Raw genomic sequence first — 13678 nt, 5'->3', positions numbered from 1 at the left:
GTCTGGGGAGGACTGAGTGGGACAGGATCTAGGTCCCCCACACCCAATACCTATGGCCTCAATGTTCAGGTGAGTGAGCAAGTTGTTTCCTGTTTAGTAGCTTGGGTTAACGTCAACCTCTTAGACGGGGTAAAGTGGGCTTTAGTAGGTGGCCGTGAAAAGTGTGTGCAGTGTGTGCGAGGTAAGTGCCGAACTGACCTGACACCACCCCCTACTTTACCTAGGTCTAGCTAAACAGGTGAGGCGCCCCTACCCCCAGGTAAGTAAATGAAATGGGAAATTACAGCTGTTATTCCATTCAAATGTTTACTCAAAAATAAACACAGAGCTTATGGAAAATTATCCAAACACAAAACGGTTAACATTTGGGTCAATAAATTCAATATGGTAATGTATTAGCAGTCACACAGAGAGTCTAGCAGTCTCACAGAGAGTCTAGCAGTCTCACAGAGAGTCTAGCAGTCTCACAGAGAGTCTAGCAGTCTCACAGAGAGTCTAGCAGTCACACAGAGAGTCTAGCAGTCACACAGAGAGTCTAGCAGTCTCACAGAGAGTCTAGCAGTCTCACAGAGAGTACATTTAACAACATCAGTCTGAATGAGCAGTCCTTTTCTCCCAGTGTGGGTTTGTGCGCGTTCGAGCGTTAGTCCGTTCAGTTCACAGTTCTGTTCGTCCGCGCACGGTATGCGTGGTTGGCCAGTGCTAATGGCAAGGTGTAGTGCAGAGATTACCCATCCAGCAGAGATCGCACGTCAAGGGTGTCTGATGGCTGGCAGGGCAAACTCCGAGAAACCTCGCTGAACCCACGCCTCACTGGCGCACGCTTCTCCTCTGTACAGGACAATGAACACCAACCACGAGTAGCTCCTTTCTCTCGCAGTTCACACACGGGGTGGGGGAGGGGTGAGCTGGCGCACGCTTCACCTCTCGATACCGACGACGTTCAGGCCTGCTCTTCCCAAACAAAACACTCGCAAATCAACGTATCCCGTACTTTGTATGACCACTCGGCAATATCTTCTTATCAAAACTATATACTTGCAAGGAGCCCACACCGCTACCGCTCCGTCCACGTTGCTCGTTCCAACTCACTGCTCCTCTCTCAAGCACACCTGCGCGTTCACACCTGCGCGTTCATGTGACCTCGTCTTAAAGGCGCAGCATATATTTGTACCCGCTACACACAGGTGCATGTTGATCCAAACATACTGAGCACATGGATTGCTACTTTCTTAACGTTAGGGAACTGGTGCACGTTGACATCACTCCAAAACTTCGCAGGTCAATTAGTGCGAAGCTCCTGTGCCATGGTTACGGATGACTGCATGTCAACAAGTTCGAGTATGAATTTCCCCTCGTCGATGGAAGGCACCACTCCCTTTCCTCTGGTGGATAAGTCCCCTTCTATTGCAGCAGTGAACGGGTCTCTGGCAAAGCCCATCACCTCTGCGGGCAGAGCAAGTCCATCCAGTCGACCAGCAAAGTTCTCTTTCAACCTCGCAATGAAATCAGTCATCACATCTGTGATGTGTGCCGGGGATGAGACGCATTTGCGGAGCGTCGGAAAATGCAGCATTCTGCCGGTGCAGAAGTCGGCCGCGAAAAGGTCCAGTTTGATTTGAAACGCGCGCGTCTGTTCCACAAGATAAATCACAGTTTTGTCTCTGCCTTGTAGCCCCACATTTAGGTCATTCAGGTGTTGTTTGAATATGTCGCTCAGAAGGCAGACATCAGCCATGAAGTTGTCGTCCAGTATGCGATTCAAGTGTGTTTCTGCCTTCGTTTGCTTGCTGCTGCGGAGGAAAGTTGTAATCTCCTCTCTGAGATCACAGAAACGCTCCAGTGCCTTGCCTTTGGACAGCCACCTGACGTCGTTATGCAAAAGCAGATCGTGGTGCTCAGCAGACATTTCTGACAGCAGCTTGCGGAATAAGTTAATAATAATAATGTTGGAGGCTCGAAGTGGAGCGAATAAAATTAATTGTAGCCATCACGTTGTCCATTGTTGTTTTAAGCTCCCCGCTTAGTTTATTTAGAGTGTCATATTCACATTCTGTAGGCTACTATAGTAGACATTTCTGCATGAATTTCTGAACACTTGCGAAATACGTTTTTCTCTGCTTTTATGACTGGGCCAATCGGGGGTCACGTCTGGGCCGCATGCGGCCCCCGGGCCGCTAATTGAATAGGCCTGGTCTACGGTGTACATTTGACCCGCACTACATTCTGACTTTTTTCTCTGAAATTCTGATTTTTAATCTCCGAAATTCTGACTTTTTATCTCAGAAATTCTGACTTTTTATCTCAGAAATTCAGACTTTTTTCTCAGAAAGTCTGACTTTAATCTCAGAAATTCTGACTTTTTATCTCAGAAATTCTGACTTTTTATCTCAGAAATTCTGACTTTTATCTCAGAAATTCTGACTTTTTATCTCAGAAATTCTGACTTTTTATCTCAGAAATTCTGACTTTTTATCTCAGAAATTCTGACTTTTTATCTCAGAAATTCTGACTTTTTATCTCAGAAATTCAGACTTTTTATCTCAGAAATTCAGACTTTTTATCTCAGAAATTCAGACTTTTTTCTCAGAAATTCAGACTTTTTATCTCAGAAATTCTGACTTTTTTCTCAGAAATTCTGACTTTAATCTCAGACATTCTGACTTTTTATCTCAGAAATTCTGACTTTTTATCTCAGAAATTCTGACTTTTTAACTCAGAAATTCTTACTTTTTTCTCAGAAATTCTGACTTTTTTCTCAGAAATTCTAATACTCTTCCGTAAAGGTGTCTAAAAGGTAGCGGTTTCTATAGAATAAAACCCTCCTCAATAGTTTTGGTCTATCGTTTTCTAGCCCCTCAGCCAATCTGGCAACCCCGACTAAAAGGAAGCGAACTCTAGGGGTGCGTTCGTAAACACGCTCTGGAAATCTTGCTCAGCACTCATGGAACGCCTCGCGTCCAATCAAATGACTTGGTCGCGCCCCCAGAGTGTGCTCCGGCGCTCTCAGAGCTCTCTACGAACGCAGCCCCCTAGTTTAGCCCTGCCTCTCCTGACTTGGACGTCAGTCCCGACCCACGCCTTCCTCTACCCCTCCTCTCTACTGGATCGTATGGTTACACTTATTATCACAGAGGTGTAGATCAGCGGGCAGCAAAGACAGTATTAATATACACTCGTACATTCTAGACTAATTCCCAGGAAGACCAGAAGAAGAAGCTGTTGGAGGAGGAGAGATGGCGAAGACGTACGACTACCTGTTCAAACTGCTGCTGATCGGAGACAGCGGGGTGGGGAAGACCTGTCTGCTGTTCCGCTTCAGCGAGGACGCCTTCAACACCACCTTCATCTCCACCATAGGTCTGTTTATCCTTATTGTAAAAAAATGGGAGTGGTGTGTGTGTGTGTGTGTGTGTGTGTGTGTGTGTGTGTGTGTGTGTGTGTGTGTGTGTGTGTGTGCGTGAGTGCGTGAGTGTGCTGAACTTACGTAAGGGGTTGTGAACAATGCCATGTAACAATGTAACAATGTATCGATGTAACAAGGCGATGTAGCGGTTCCTAGACCAGACAGAGAGAGAGGCCTCTATTATCCTCCTCACATCACCCCGGCGGTCTGCCCTCCTCCCTCCCTCGGACCCCGGGCTTCAGTAACCCTGCCAGGGTCTGTCATTCACCAGGGTCTGTCATTCACGCTTCATACATCTGTCAGTAACACTGCCAGGGTCTGTCTGTCATTCACCAGGGTCTGTCATTCAGGGTCTGTCATTCACCAGGGTCTGTCATTCACCAGGGTCTGTCATTCACCAGGGTCTGTCATTCAGGGTCTGTCATTCACCAGGGTCTGTCATTCAGGGTCTGTCATTCACCAGGGTCTGTCATTCACCAGGGTATGTCTGTCATTCACCAGGGTCTGTCATTCACCAGGGTCTGTCTGTCATTCACCAGGGTCGGTCATTCAGGGTCTGTCATTCAGGGGGTCGGGGCGGGGGGGCCCAAAACTAGCACGGCCCACCTGATTGTATGGCCAGTCCAGCGGTGCCAGGGTCTGTCATTCACCAGGGTCTGTCATTCACCAGGGTCTGTCATTCACCAGGGTCTGTCATTCACCAGGGTCTGTCTGTCATTCACCAGGGTCTGTCTGTCATTCACGCTTCATCCATCTGTCACGCCCTGTGAACCATCTAGGGCCTTCTAGGCTATACGGTCGTTGCCAGATAAGATTTCCAATGTGGTTCATTGAAGTTGAAACCCACTTGAACGATGCCACTGCCATGATGATGTGATGCTGTGGGGTTGTGACAGGACAGGTCTTAAGTTGAAGTCTAACCTTCTTGACTGATGTGGTAGTAGCTTTAAGTTGTGATAGACTAGGGGACCAGAACTTTGTCATCAACATTATGATTGACTTCATTAATCAGTTATGGTTTGTTTTGTTTAAGCAGAGGTCTTTTAAAGCCTATTAAAAGGCCTAGGCCGGGTCTCTAATAGTAGTTAATGAGCAGACTGCTGGTGTGAGCTCGTGATCTTAGAATGATAAGGTTCTATCTCCGTTTAGGGTAGTTCAGAGATATTGAGCATCAAAGTTTTGAGATGGAACCTTTGTATTTTATTAATTACTAACTCAAAAATGTCTACATGTTAACATAACACCACACAGGCATTAATAAACACCTAATGGATCAGATTATGTAAAAAACTCAATTTTGACAAAAATGGAGATAGAACCTTATAATTCTAACGTCACGAGCTGTGAGGTCATATCTGAGTAGAAAGGCAGGAAGGTGTTTCTTACAGCAGACAACGTTTACTTTTTGTTCACAAAAACAAACAACACCAAAAATGTTAGCTGCTTCTTAACTGTTAGGTTAAGAGAGATTAAGGTCCCAAACGTGTGTGAGAGAGATTTTGAGAGATTCATCGTAATAATTGTCCTTTATAGAGTCGTCGTAATGAGCTTCTAGAAAGTAACTTTCGTCAGGATACATGAACAGGCCAAGATCAACTTCATTTAGGCCTTGTTTGTTCGTCAGTTTAGTTTAGAAACCTGCGTCATAAACTTTGCCTGATTTGACTGAGGAGAGAGATCAGGAGAGATTACATTTTCGGCTGTAGTATTTGAAAGACTGAATGAAACTAGACAAGGCCTAGGCTAACATGTTTTTCACCACCCAGAAAGGTGGTAAACCTTTTTCCGATCACACTTGTACAAGTACAACTCACTCAGGTCTGTCTGTCTGTCGGTGTTTCCTGTGCGTCAGAGCGAGGACAAGGTTGCCGGGTCGTTTCAGTCTGTTGTGTTGCCGCTCTTCTGTCTTCCTGTCTGAAACAGGAAGTGTGAAGTGTCTTTTCTGCTGAACAGGATGACAGCGCGCGCTCGGGGAGAGCACAGAAGACTAGGCCACCGGGTGTTCGCTCAGCTCTGCTCTCTACAGAGTGGGCAGACAGACAACCCTATTCAATAGTTACATAACCTACGTACGACACTCAACTCTATTCTATAGAGAGTAGGGTTACAACTCTATTCTATAGTTAGTAGAGTAGGGTTACAACTCTATTCTATAGTAGAGTAGAGTAGGGTTACAACTCTATTCTATCCAACATTTGCAGGAAAAGCGCTATACAAATAAAAGTTATTATTATTATTATTATTATAGTTTCTGACTGTGTCTATCTAGACGCTCTCTATCTCTGTTCTAGAACCACAGGCACAGTCGATTTTAGTCGAGGTGACCTTTGAGTCATTGCCGGGGAGGAGGAAACGTAGACAATACTGTTTTGTTGCCCCGAGCCAAGTTGGCCTACTGTACCACAGCCATGTTAGCCATTTTGGAAACCCCCTCCCCTCCCCTCCCTTATTAGAAGTGCCACCAGCTTTCATTCAGCTGCAGCGTGGCTCTGCTGCCCAGTGTGTTTGGTGGGAACTGGGTGACCGACCGTAGAGTGTGTACGTGAGTGATGAGCTCTCGTTAGCCTCGTTCGTTCGTTGGACAATGAACGGTCTCTGGTAACAGAAGCTGCACTGTCAGAAGTCGCCTTCCAGTCTCGTGACTCGCGACTGTCAGCTGACCGGGGCTGTTGTATATTCAGGGTGGGGTTGTGTGTGTGTGTGTGTGTGTGTGTGTCGGTGTCGGTGTGTGTGTGTACACATCCAGAATTCTACATTCTTCTTCTGTCCGTTGGGTAGCTACTAGCTAGTCGGTCCCATCACTTCCTCCCCTGTGTGAACACTGAGAGAGAGGTCAGTGACCCCGGGAACTTCTGGATGGCAGGCTTCCCCTAATCGCCACCACCACCACCACCACCACCAGCGGTACCAGCCAGGCAGGCAGGCAGGGCCTCCCTCTCTCCAACCCAGGCAGCGGTTCCTCTTCCTGGACAGAAACTGGGAGGGGAGGGGCATTTCTCCCTGCCCCCCCCCCCGGTCAGCACGGAGGGAAAGCACCAGTCATCCTGACTGACAGTAACCCTGTTAACCTCAGAGACAAGCCTTCTCTCGGTTGTTTAGATAACATGACGTCCTCACGTCCTCTCCTCCTCAGTCCAGTGGGTTTGTCCTCAGGAAGCTTTGGAGGAGAATATGGTAAACGGACTGCATTTATGTAGCACCTTTATCCAGAGCGCTTTACAACAGCACCCACTTCTCATTCACCCACACATTCACCAAGCTGAAGCAAGCTGCCATGCAAGGCGCCGGCCGGCCCGCTCACTGGGAGAAATGTGGGGTTCAGTGTCTTGCCCAAGGACACCTCGACACGTGGCCAGCCGGGGCTCGAACCGCCGATCTGCCGACCTTGCGATCATTAGACGGCGGCTCTACCTCCTGAGACACAGCCTCTACCTCCTGAGACACAGCCTCTACCTCCTGAGACACAGCCTCTACCTCCTGAGACACAGCCTCTACCTCCTGAGTCACAGCCTCTACCTCCACCAGCCTCTACCTCCTGAGACACAGCCTCTACCTCCTGAGCCACAGCCTCTACCTCCTGAGACACAGCCTCTACCTCCTGAGACACAGCCTCTACCTCCTGAGACACAGCCTCTACCTCCTGAACCACAGCCTCCACCTCCTGAGACACAGCCTCTACCTCCTGAGACACAGCCTCTACCTCCTGAGACACAGCCTCTACCTCCTGAGACACAGCCTCTACCTCCTGAGACACAGCCTCTACCTCCTGAGACACAGCCGCCCCACCTCGACCGTCTCCTCCGATGCGTTTTCAGTAGGAGCGCGAGCGGAGGACGGAGGAGAGGACGTGAGGAGTCGTGTCGCTAACGAAAAGGCTAACGAAAAGGCTAGCAAAAAGGCTAGAGAAAAAGCTAACGAAAAGGCTAGCAAAAAGGCTAACGAAAAGGCTAGCGAAAAGGCTAGAGAAAAAGCTAACGAAAAGGCTAACGAAAAGGCTAGAGAAAAGGCTAACGAAAAAGCTAACGAAAAGGCTAGAGAAAAAGCTAGCGAAAAGGCTAGGGAAAAAGCTAGCGAAAAGGCTAGGGAAAAAGCTAGAGAAAAAGCTAACGAAAAGGCTAGGGAAAAAGCTAGCGAAAAGGCTAGAGAAAAGGCTAGGGAAAAGGCTAGGGAAAAGGCTAGAGGAAGGGGTAAAGGTTGGGTCCGTCTCAAAAGTCTAACATGGCTTCCTTCCTTCCGCTCTTCGTTGAATGTCTGTGCACTGATTTCACACAGCAGGACAGCTGAAAGCACTTTCGGAGGAGAAGAGTACCTGTGGACAGGTACAGTAGAAGAGTAAAGGAGTAGAAGAATAGAGAAGTAGAAGAAGTAGAAGGGTACCTGTGGACAGGAGGCTGGCGGAGGTAGAAATCCGAGGAAGGCCACATCCTAATGCTTGGAATGGAATTAGGAACTGTATCAAACCATGTGTGTTTTGATACCATTCCTCATTCCATTCTCTGCGTTTACAACGAGCCCCGTCCTCCGATTCCTACCTCCGCCAGCCTCCTCCGATGTAACACGGTGTGTTCTTTCGGCCGGTCCGTTCCCTAACCCTCCCAGTCTAGACGAAGCAAGGGAAAGAAAGTCGACGAGGATGAGAAGAAAGTAAGTAAGTAAGGGACTTTGGACTATTGAGAGTGAAAGCCACCCTCCCAGCCCGGGCCTGAATGCCCCAGTCAGCGCCTTCAAAAGAACGGAAGCTGAGTCACAGCCATCAGAATTCACCCACTGAGCAGCTGTTTCGAAATAGTCAATTCTCCCATTGTTGTGCTCCCTCTCTATCATTCCGGGGGAAGGAGTTCTAGTAAGTCTTAGTTTAGGCCTAGTAGCTCTACCACAGTTTGAGTCGGTTCTGTTTTCATACTCCCCCCCCCCTCTCTCTCTCTCTCTCTCTCTCTCTCTCTCTCTCTCTCTCTCTCTCTCTCTCTCTCTCTCTCTCTCTCTTCTAAACATGGTTGAGGATGAGAAAAAGAAGGTCGACCAAGGAAGACGCTCTTCATGAATTTCGAATCCCTTTATTTATTCTGGCATGGTTGATACAACAAACACTATAAACACTCTTGAGGCGTTTCGGCATGGCCTTTGTCAGGGAGTACGGTGGCGGAGGTTGAGGTTGTTGTGATCTATGTAGAGAGCGGTTAGGAAGGAACACAGCAGCTAGCTGCTACAGGTTGATGTTGTCTGAGGTGGACAGGCTAGAAGGGAAACCTCCGATAGTTTCAAGTTTTATTGTTGCGTCACGTGACATTACGTGAGTTGTGGACAGGAAGGAGGGGGGGACATGTTTGTTTGTGAGGAGTGTGTATGTGTGTGTGTAAAGCCCTAGGAAAGGCCTATGTCTACAGCCTTCAGGAGCATGACCTAGTGTCAACATGAACCCTACTTAGACGATTCCATTCATCGATGAGTAAAAAATCAATCATTCTATGAATCTATGAATCGTAAAAGACCACTTTTATCTCACGTTCGGTGACACAACTGAAGCAAAGTGTTTACATTTACGTTTACATTTTTGGCATTTAGATGAAGCCTTTATCCAAAGCGACTTACAGCAAATACATTTGACTAAGTAAGTGAATCATCTATCCACCAGTCGTAGCAGGAAGAGTAATCTATCCTCGGGCCTGGGGCCATTGGCTGTTGTTGTGTCGTTTTTTTTTCTTCCTCAAAGCCACTTGTCTGTCAGATTGTGGGGGGAATTTGTCTCATTTTATTCAAGACTGATCTTTCATTGACTATCCAGTCAAACACGAGCTGTGGAGTCTTCTAGGACGTCCAGATGACCTCTTATGGTCCTAAAGACGTCATCTGGACATCCTAGAAAGACGTCATCTGAACCCACATTCCGGCTTCCCTGAGGACGTCTTTTGGACTCTTTGTTTACTGGGTATGTAGAATGAATGGAATGAGAAAAGGTATCAAACAATCCTGACAATGAGCCCTGTCCTGTCCTCCCGAAGTTGGACCCTCTGAATGTTGATCGCAGTTTGTGAGACTAATATTTAGATAGCTCCTGTTCAGTCTCCTCTGCTAGCGTATGTTGTGGGCCTGCCCTCGGCCTGTGTTGTGACAGTTAGCTCTGCTCCTCCTCAGCCTCTGCTGTTGACCACCACCACCACCACATCCTCCTCACCGCCGGCGTCGCGTCGCCGGACCCCCGTTAGCGAACGCAACGCGGCTACGCAACCGGCTCATTTACGTGTGACGCCGGGTGCACACAGGGCCATTGCAAGTAGTTTCTTGCCCGGAGCTCTCGCCTCAGATTTTAAATCCTCAATTTTGGCCGCCATTGGCTAAAATCTGTAATTTGGCTCTACAAGTGTTAATATGTCATTTTATGACGTTTTTATATGTTTTCAGGCGAGAAAGTAACCATATATATTCACAAAATGTGTCCAGTTTATAAAAATAACCCGTTTATATATCTGATCTGACGTTTTTTCCCCCACTTCTGTGGGAAACTTCGCTAGCAACACAAGTAGAGTTGTTGCGTCTGCATCGCACGTTGAAGTACGTCAAGTCCATCCCAACAGGTTGCGCCAGAACGACGCAACGCAATGGCCCTGTGTGCACCCGGCGTGAGCCGGCCGCGTAGCCGCGCCGTTCGCTAACGGGGCCAGCTCATTACGGTTTAATATGAAACACTTGTTGTCCCAGCCTTTCGGACTGGTAATTGACGCAGGTCACCTAGGGTTCTCTTCTCTCTCTCTCTCGTTACCTTAGCGATGACGCACACACCCTGTCTCTCACACACACAACAGGCCTCTTCTGATTGGTGCAGCCCCTCTGGTTGCAGGGAGAGCGGCGACGCTAAGCTATGCGTGTTATGTGCGGATGATTAATGCGCTCGATGGTGAACTTCTGCACTTTGGAATTATTTCCTGAGGGGGGGGAATTCAGACTTCATTGTGTTGCTTTACTTGGGGCTTACTGTACTTTTCTCTCTCTCTCTCTCTCTCGCTCTCTATCTCTCTCTCTGTCCACCTCCACCCACCTCCTTTCTCTTTCACTCTGTTGCCTCTTTCTCTCTCTCTCTTTCACTCTCTGTTCTCTCTGCTGCCTCTTTCTCTCTGCTCTCTCTCTCTGCTCTCTCTCTCTCTAAGTTTTATGCTTTATTGGCATGACATTTATGAAGTGTGCATTGCCTAAGCATACAAAACGTTTACAATACCGAGCCCATAGCGAGGGAAAGGAGAAGGGAGACATATGAATGAAAGGAGAAGGGAGACATGTGAATGGGGGGTGTGTTGTCTTGGACAGTGGAGGGTCTTCTAGGGCGCTGCCTTGTTCAGCTCCCACGCCCAACCCCCCCACCGTGGAGTGGCTGTCACGATTTTGTGTGTTCAGAATGATATTCCTAGCCTAGGGGTTCGCACTATTTGTGTGGGTGTGTGTGTGTGTGTGGCTGTGTGTGTGTGTGTGTGTGTGTGTGTGTGTGTGTGTGTGTGTGTGTGGGTGGGTGTGGGTGTGGGTGTGGGTGGGTAGGACGGTGGGATCCTGTGTGATATCCGAATATGTGTGTGTGTTCAGAATGATATCCCTTTTTTTTTCTCTCTCTATGTCTACAATCACAACTGTGTCATTACAACAACAACACATATCTCACAGAGGAGTAGCAGGAGGAAGGTAACATGTTTTGTAGCTTAATGTGGAACACTGACGACTTTTTACACCTTTACAAGTAGGGTAGGTTTTTGTTTGGAGGTAGGTCTCTCTCTCTCTCTGTCTCTCTCTGTCTCTCTCTGTATGTCTCTCTGTCTCTCTCTGTCTCTCTCTGTATGTCTCTCTCTCTCTGTCTCTCTCTGTATGTCTCTCTGTATGTCTCTCTGTCTCTCTCTGTCTCTCTCTGTATGTCTCTCTCTCTCTGTCTCTCTCTGTATGTCTCTCTGTATGTCTCTCTGTCTCTCTCTCTCTCTGTATGTCTCTCTCTCTCTCTGTCTCTCTCTCTCTGTCTCTCTCTCTCTCTCTCTGTCTCTCTCTCTCTGTCTCTCTCTCTGTCTCTCTCTCTCTCCATCATAGATATACTGTAGCTGTCATTAAGCAGAAGTTGACTGGATTTACGGTACATGCTGTCAGATGTTATGGCCTTTTCCCAGCTAAATGAGGTTATATACATGTTCTGGCTGCAGTGGGGTGTAAGCCCTAAACAAATAATGGGACAATAAAGTGACTTGACTTTGACACATTAGCCTGTTTGTGTTGCTGTGTGCGTGTGCGTGTGTGTGTGTGTGTGTGTGTGTGTGTGTGTGTGTGTGTGTGTGGGTGTGTGTGTGTGTGTGGGTGTGTGTGTGTGGGTGGGTAGGACGGTGGGATCCTGTGTGATATCCGAATGTGTGTGTGTGTGTGTGTGTGTGTGTGTGTACGTGTGTGTGTGTGTGTGTGTGTACGTGTGTGTGTGTGTGTGTGAGAGATCCTGTGGGCTATCCTGCTCTCTCTAGTATCCTCCTCTGTCTCTGTCCTCTGCTGTGAGTGACTCATATCTCTTCATGAGCGTGATACGGATGTTTTGTCAGAAGGTTTTCTCTGTGTACCACATGTACAAAAGAAGAGATTTGGTGAGGCTGCATTCTCATTTTATGCTCCAGATTGTGTCTCACTGCCAATTTACATTAGGGATGCAACCTCAGCAAATATGTTCAAGTCAAGACTAAAAACCCATCTTTTTAATATTGCCTTTAAATGACTAAATTATTAAATGATGATTATATAATGATTGGAGCACTTTGAGCTGCAATGTTTGCAGGAAAAGTGCTATACAAATAAAGAGTTTGTATTATTATTATTGTTTATGTTAAATATTATTGTATTAATGTCAGATCCAGAAAGACTGAGAGGATATCAGGTGACAGCAGCTGGTGAAAGCAGGAACAAGTCGCCAAACCGGCGACGAACCGTTCAGACTTTTATTCTGAAAAATGTACCCTAAATAAACCCCAACGACACTGCTCCCTAGTCAAACCAAAACATCGCAGTGCAAATGGATTTGGTGAGTAATCCCCACTACTCTACACTAACTAGGTAGTAGTAGGGATTACTCACCGAATCCATTTGCATTGCGATGTTTTGGCTTGACTTGCGAGCAGTGTCGTTGATTTTCGTCAACGTTGACATTTATTTACATTTTTCAGAATAAAAGTCTGAACGGTTTGTCGGTTTGGTGACTTGTTCCTGGTTTCACCAGCTGCTGTCACATAGAGAAGTCACACCGTACGACCAACAAACCTTCTGTCTTGAAGTAACCTCATCTGTGGCCTGGGGGGGGTCCAGTGGTCCAGCACCACGGTCTACAGCGCACACTAATATATGCCGATGTCAGCATGGGTTAGAATCCGGCCCATGCCCTGCTGACATGCCCTCTCTCCCTTCTTCTCCTTACTTTCCTGTCTGTCTTCACTGTATCTGTCCAATAAAATGAAAAGTATGAGTGGGACTGGCCCACTCAAATAAACAAACAAAAAGTAACCTCATCTGAAGCGCATCAGCAGGTTCTGGAGTGTGTCTGCGTGTGTGTCTGCGTGTGTTCTGGAGTGTGTCTGCGTGTGTTCTGGAGTGTGTCTGTGTGTGTTCTAGAGTGTGTCTGCGTGTGTTCTAGAGTGTGTCTGCGTGTGTTCTGGAGTGTGTCTGCGTGTGTTCTAGAGTGTGTCTGCGTGTGTTCTAGAGTGTGTCTGCGTGTGTTCTGGAGTGTGTCTGCGTGTGTTCTGGAGTGTGTCTGCGTGTGTTCTGGCGTGTGTTCTAGAGTGTGTCTGCGTGTGTTCTAGAGTGTGTCTGTGTGTGTTCTAGAGTGTGTCTGCGTGTGTTCTAGAGTGTGTCTGCGTGTGTTCTGGAGTGTGTCTGCGTGTGTTCTAGAGTGTGTCTGCGTGTGTTCTAGAGTGTGTCTGCGTGTGTTCTGGAGTGTGTCTGCGTGTGTTCTAGAGTGTGTCTGCGTGTGTTCTAGAGTGTGTCTGCGTGTGTTCTGGAGTGTGTCTGCGTGTGTTCTAGAGTGTCTGCGTGAAGGTTCTGGAGTGTGTCTGCGTGTGTTCTAGAGTGTCTGCGTGAAGGTTCTGGAGTGTGTCTGCGTGTGTGTCTGCGTGTGTTCTAGAGTGTGTCTGCGTGTGTTCTAGAGTGTGTCTGCGTGTGTTCTGGAGTGTGTCTGCGTGTGTTCTAGTGTGTGTCTGCGTGTGTTCTGGAGTGTGTCTGCGTGTGTTCTGGAGTGTGTCTGCGTGTGTTCTAGTGTGTCTGCGTGTGTTCTGGAGT

The 13678-nt window shown here is 47.6% G+C and overlaps 1 protein-coding gene across 1 annotated transcript in view; it reads left to right on the top strand.

Annotated features, from left to right (window-relative positions):
• Positions 1-3236: 3236 nt before the first annotated feature.
• rab8b (RAB8B, member RAS oncogene family) overlaps positions 3237-13678 on the top strand; it is a gene marked incomplete at its 5' end in the record, with an annotated part of 18255 nt that continues 7813 nt past the window's right edge. Inside the window, 1 exon segment of the mRNA XM_080530988.1 lies at positions 3237-3360. Within this exon segment, the coding sequence (XP_080387114.1) occupies positions 3237-3360 (124 nt within the window).

The sequence above is a fragment of the Nansenia antarctica genome (assembly GCF_963989245.1).
Source record: "Nansenia antarctica genome assembly, chromosome: 5".
NCBI lineage: Eukaryota > Metazoa > Chordata > Actinopteri > Argentiniformes > Microstomatidae > Nansenia > Nansenia antarctica.
The sequence above is the reverse complement of the archived record's forward strand: the minus strand, read 5'-3'. Positions and strand labels throughout refer to the sequence as shown.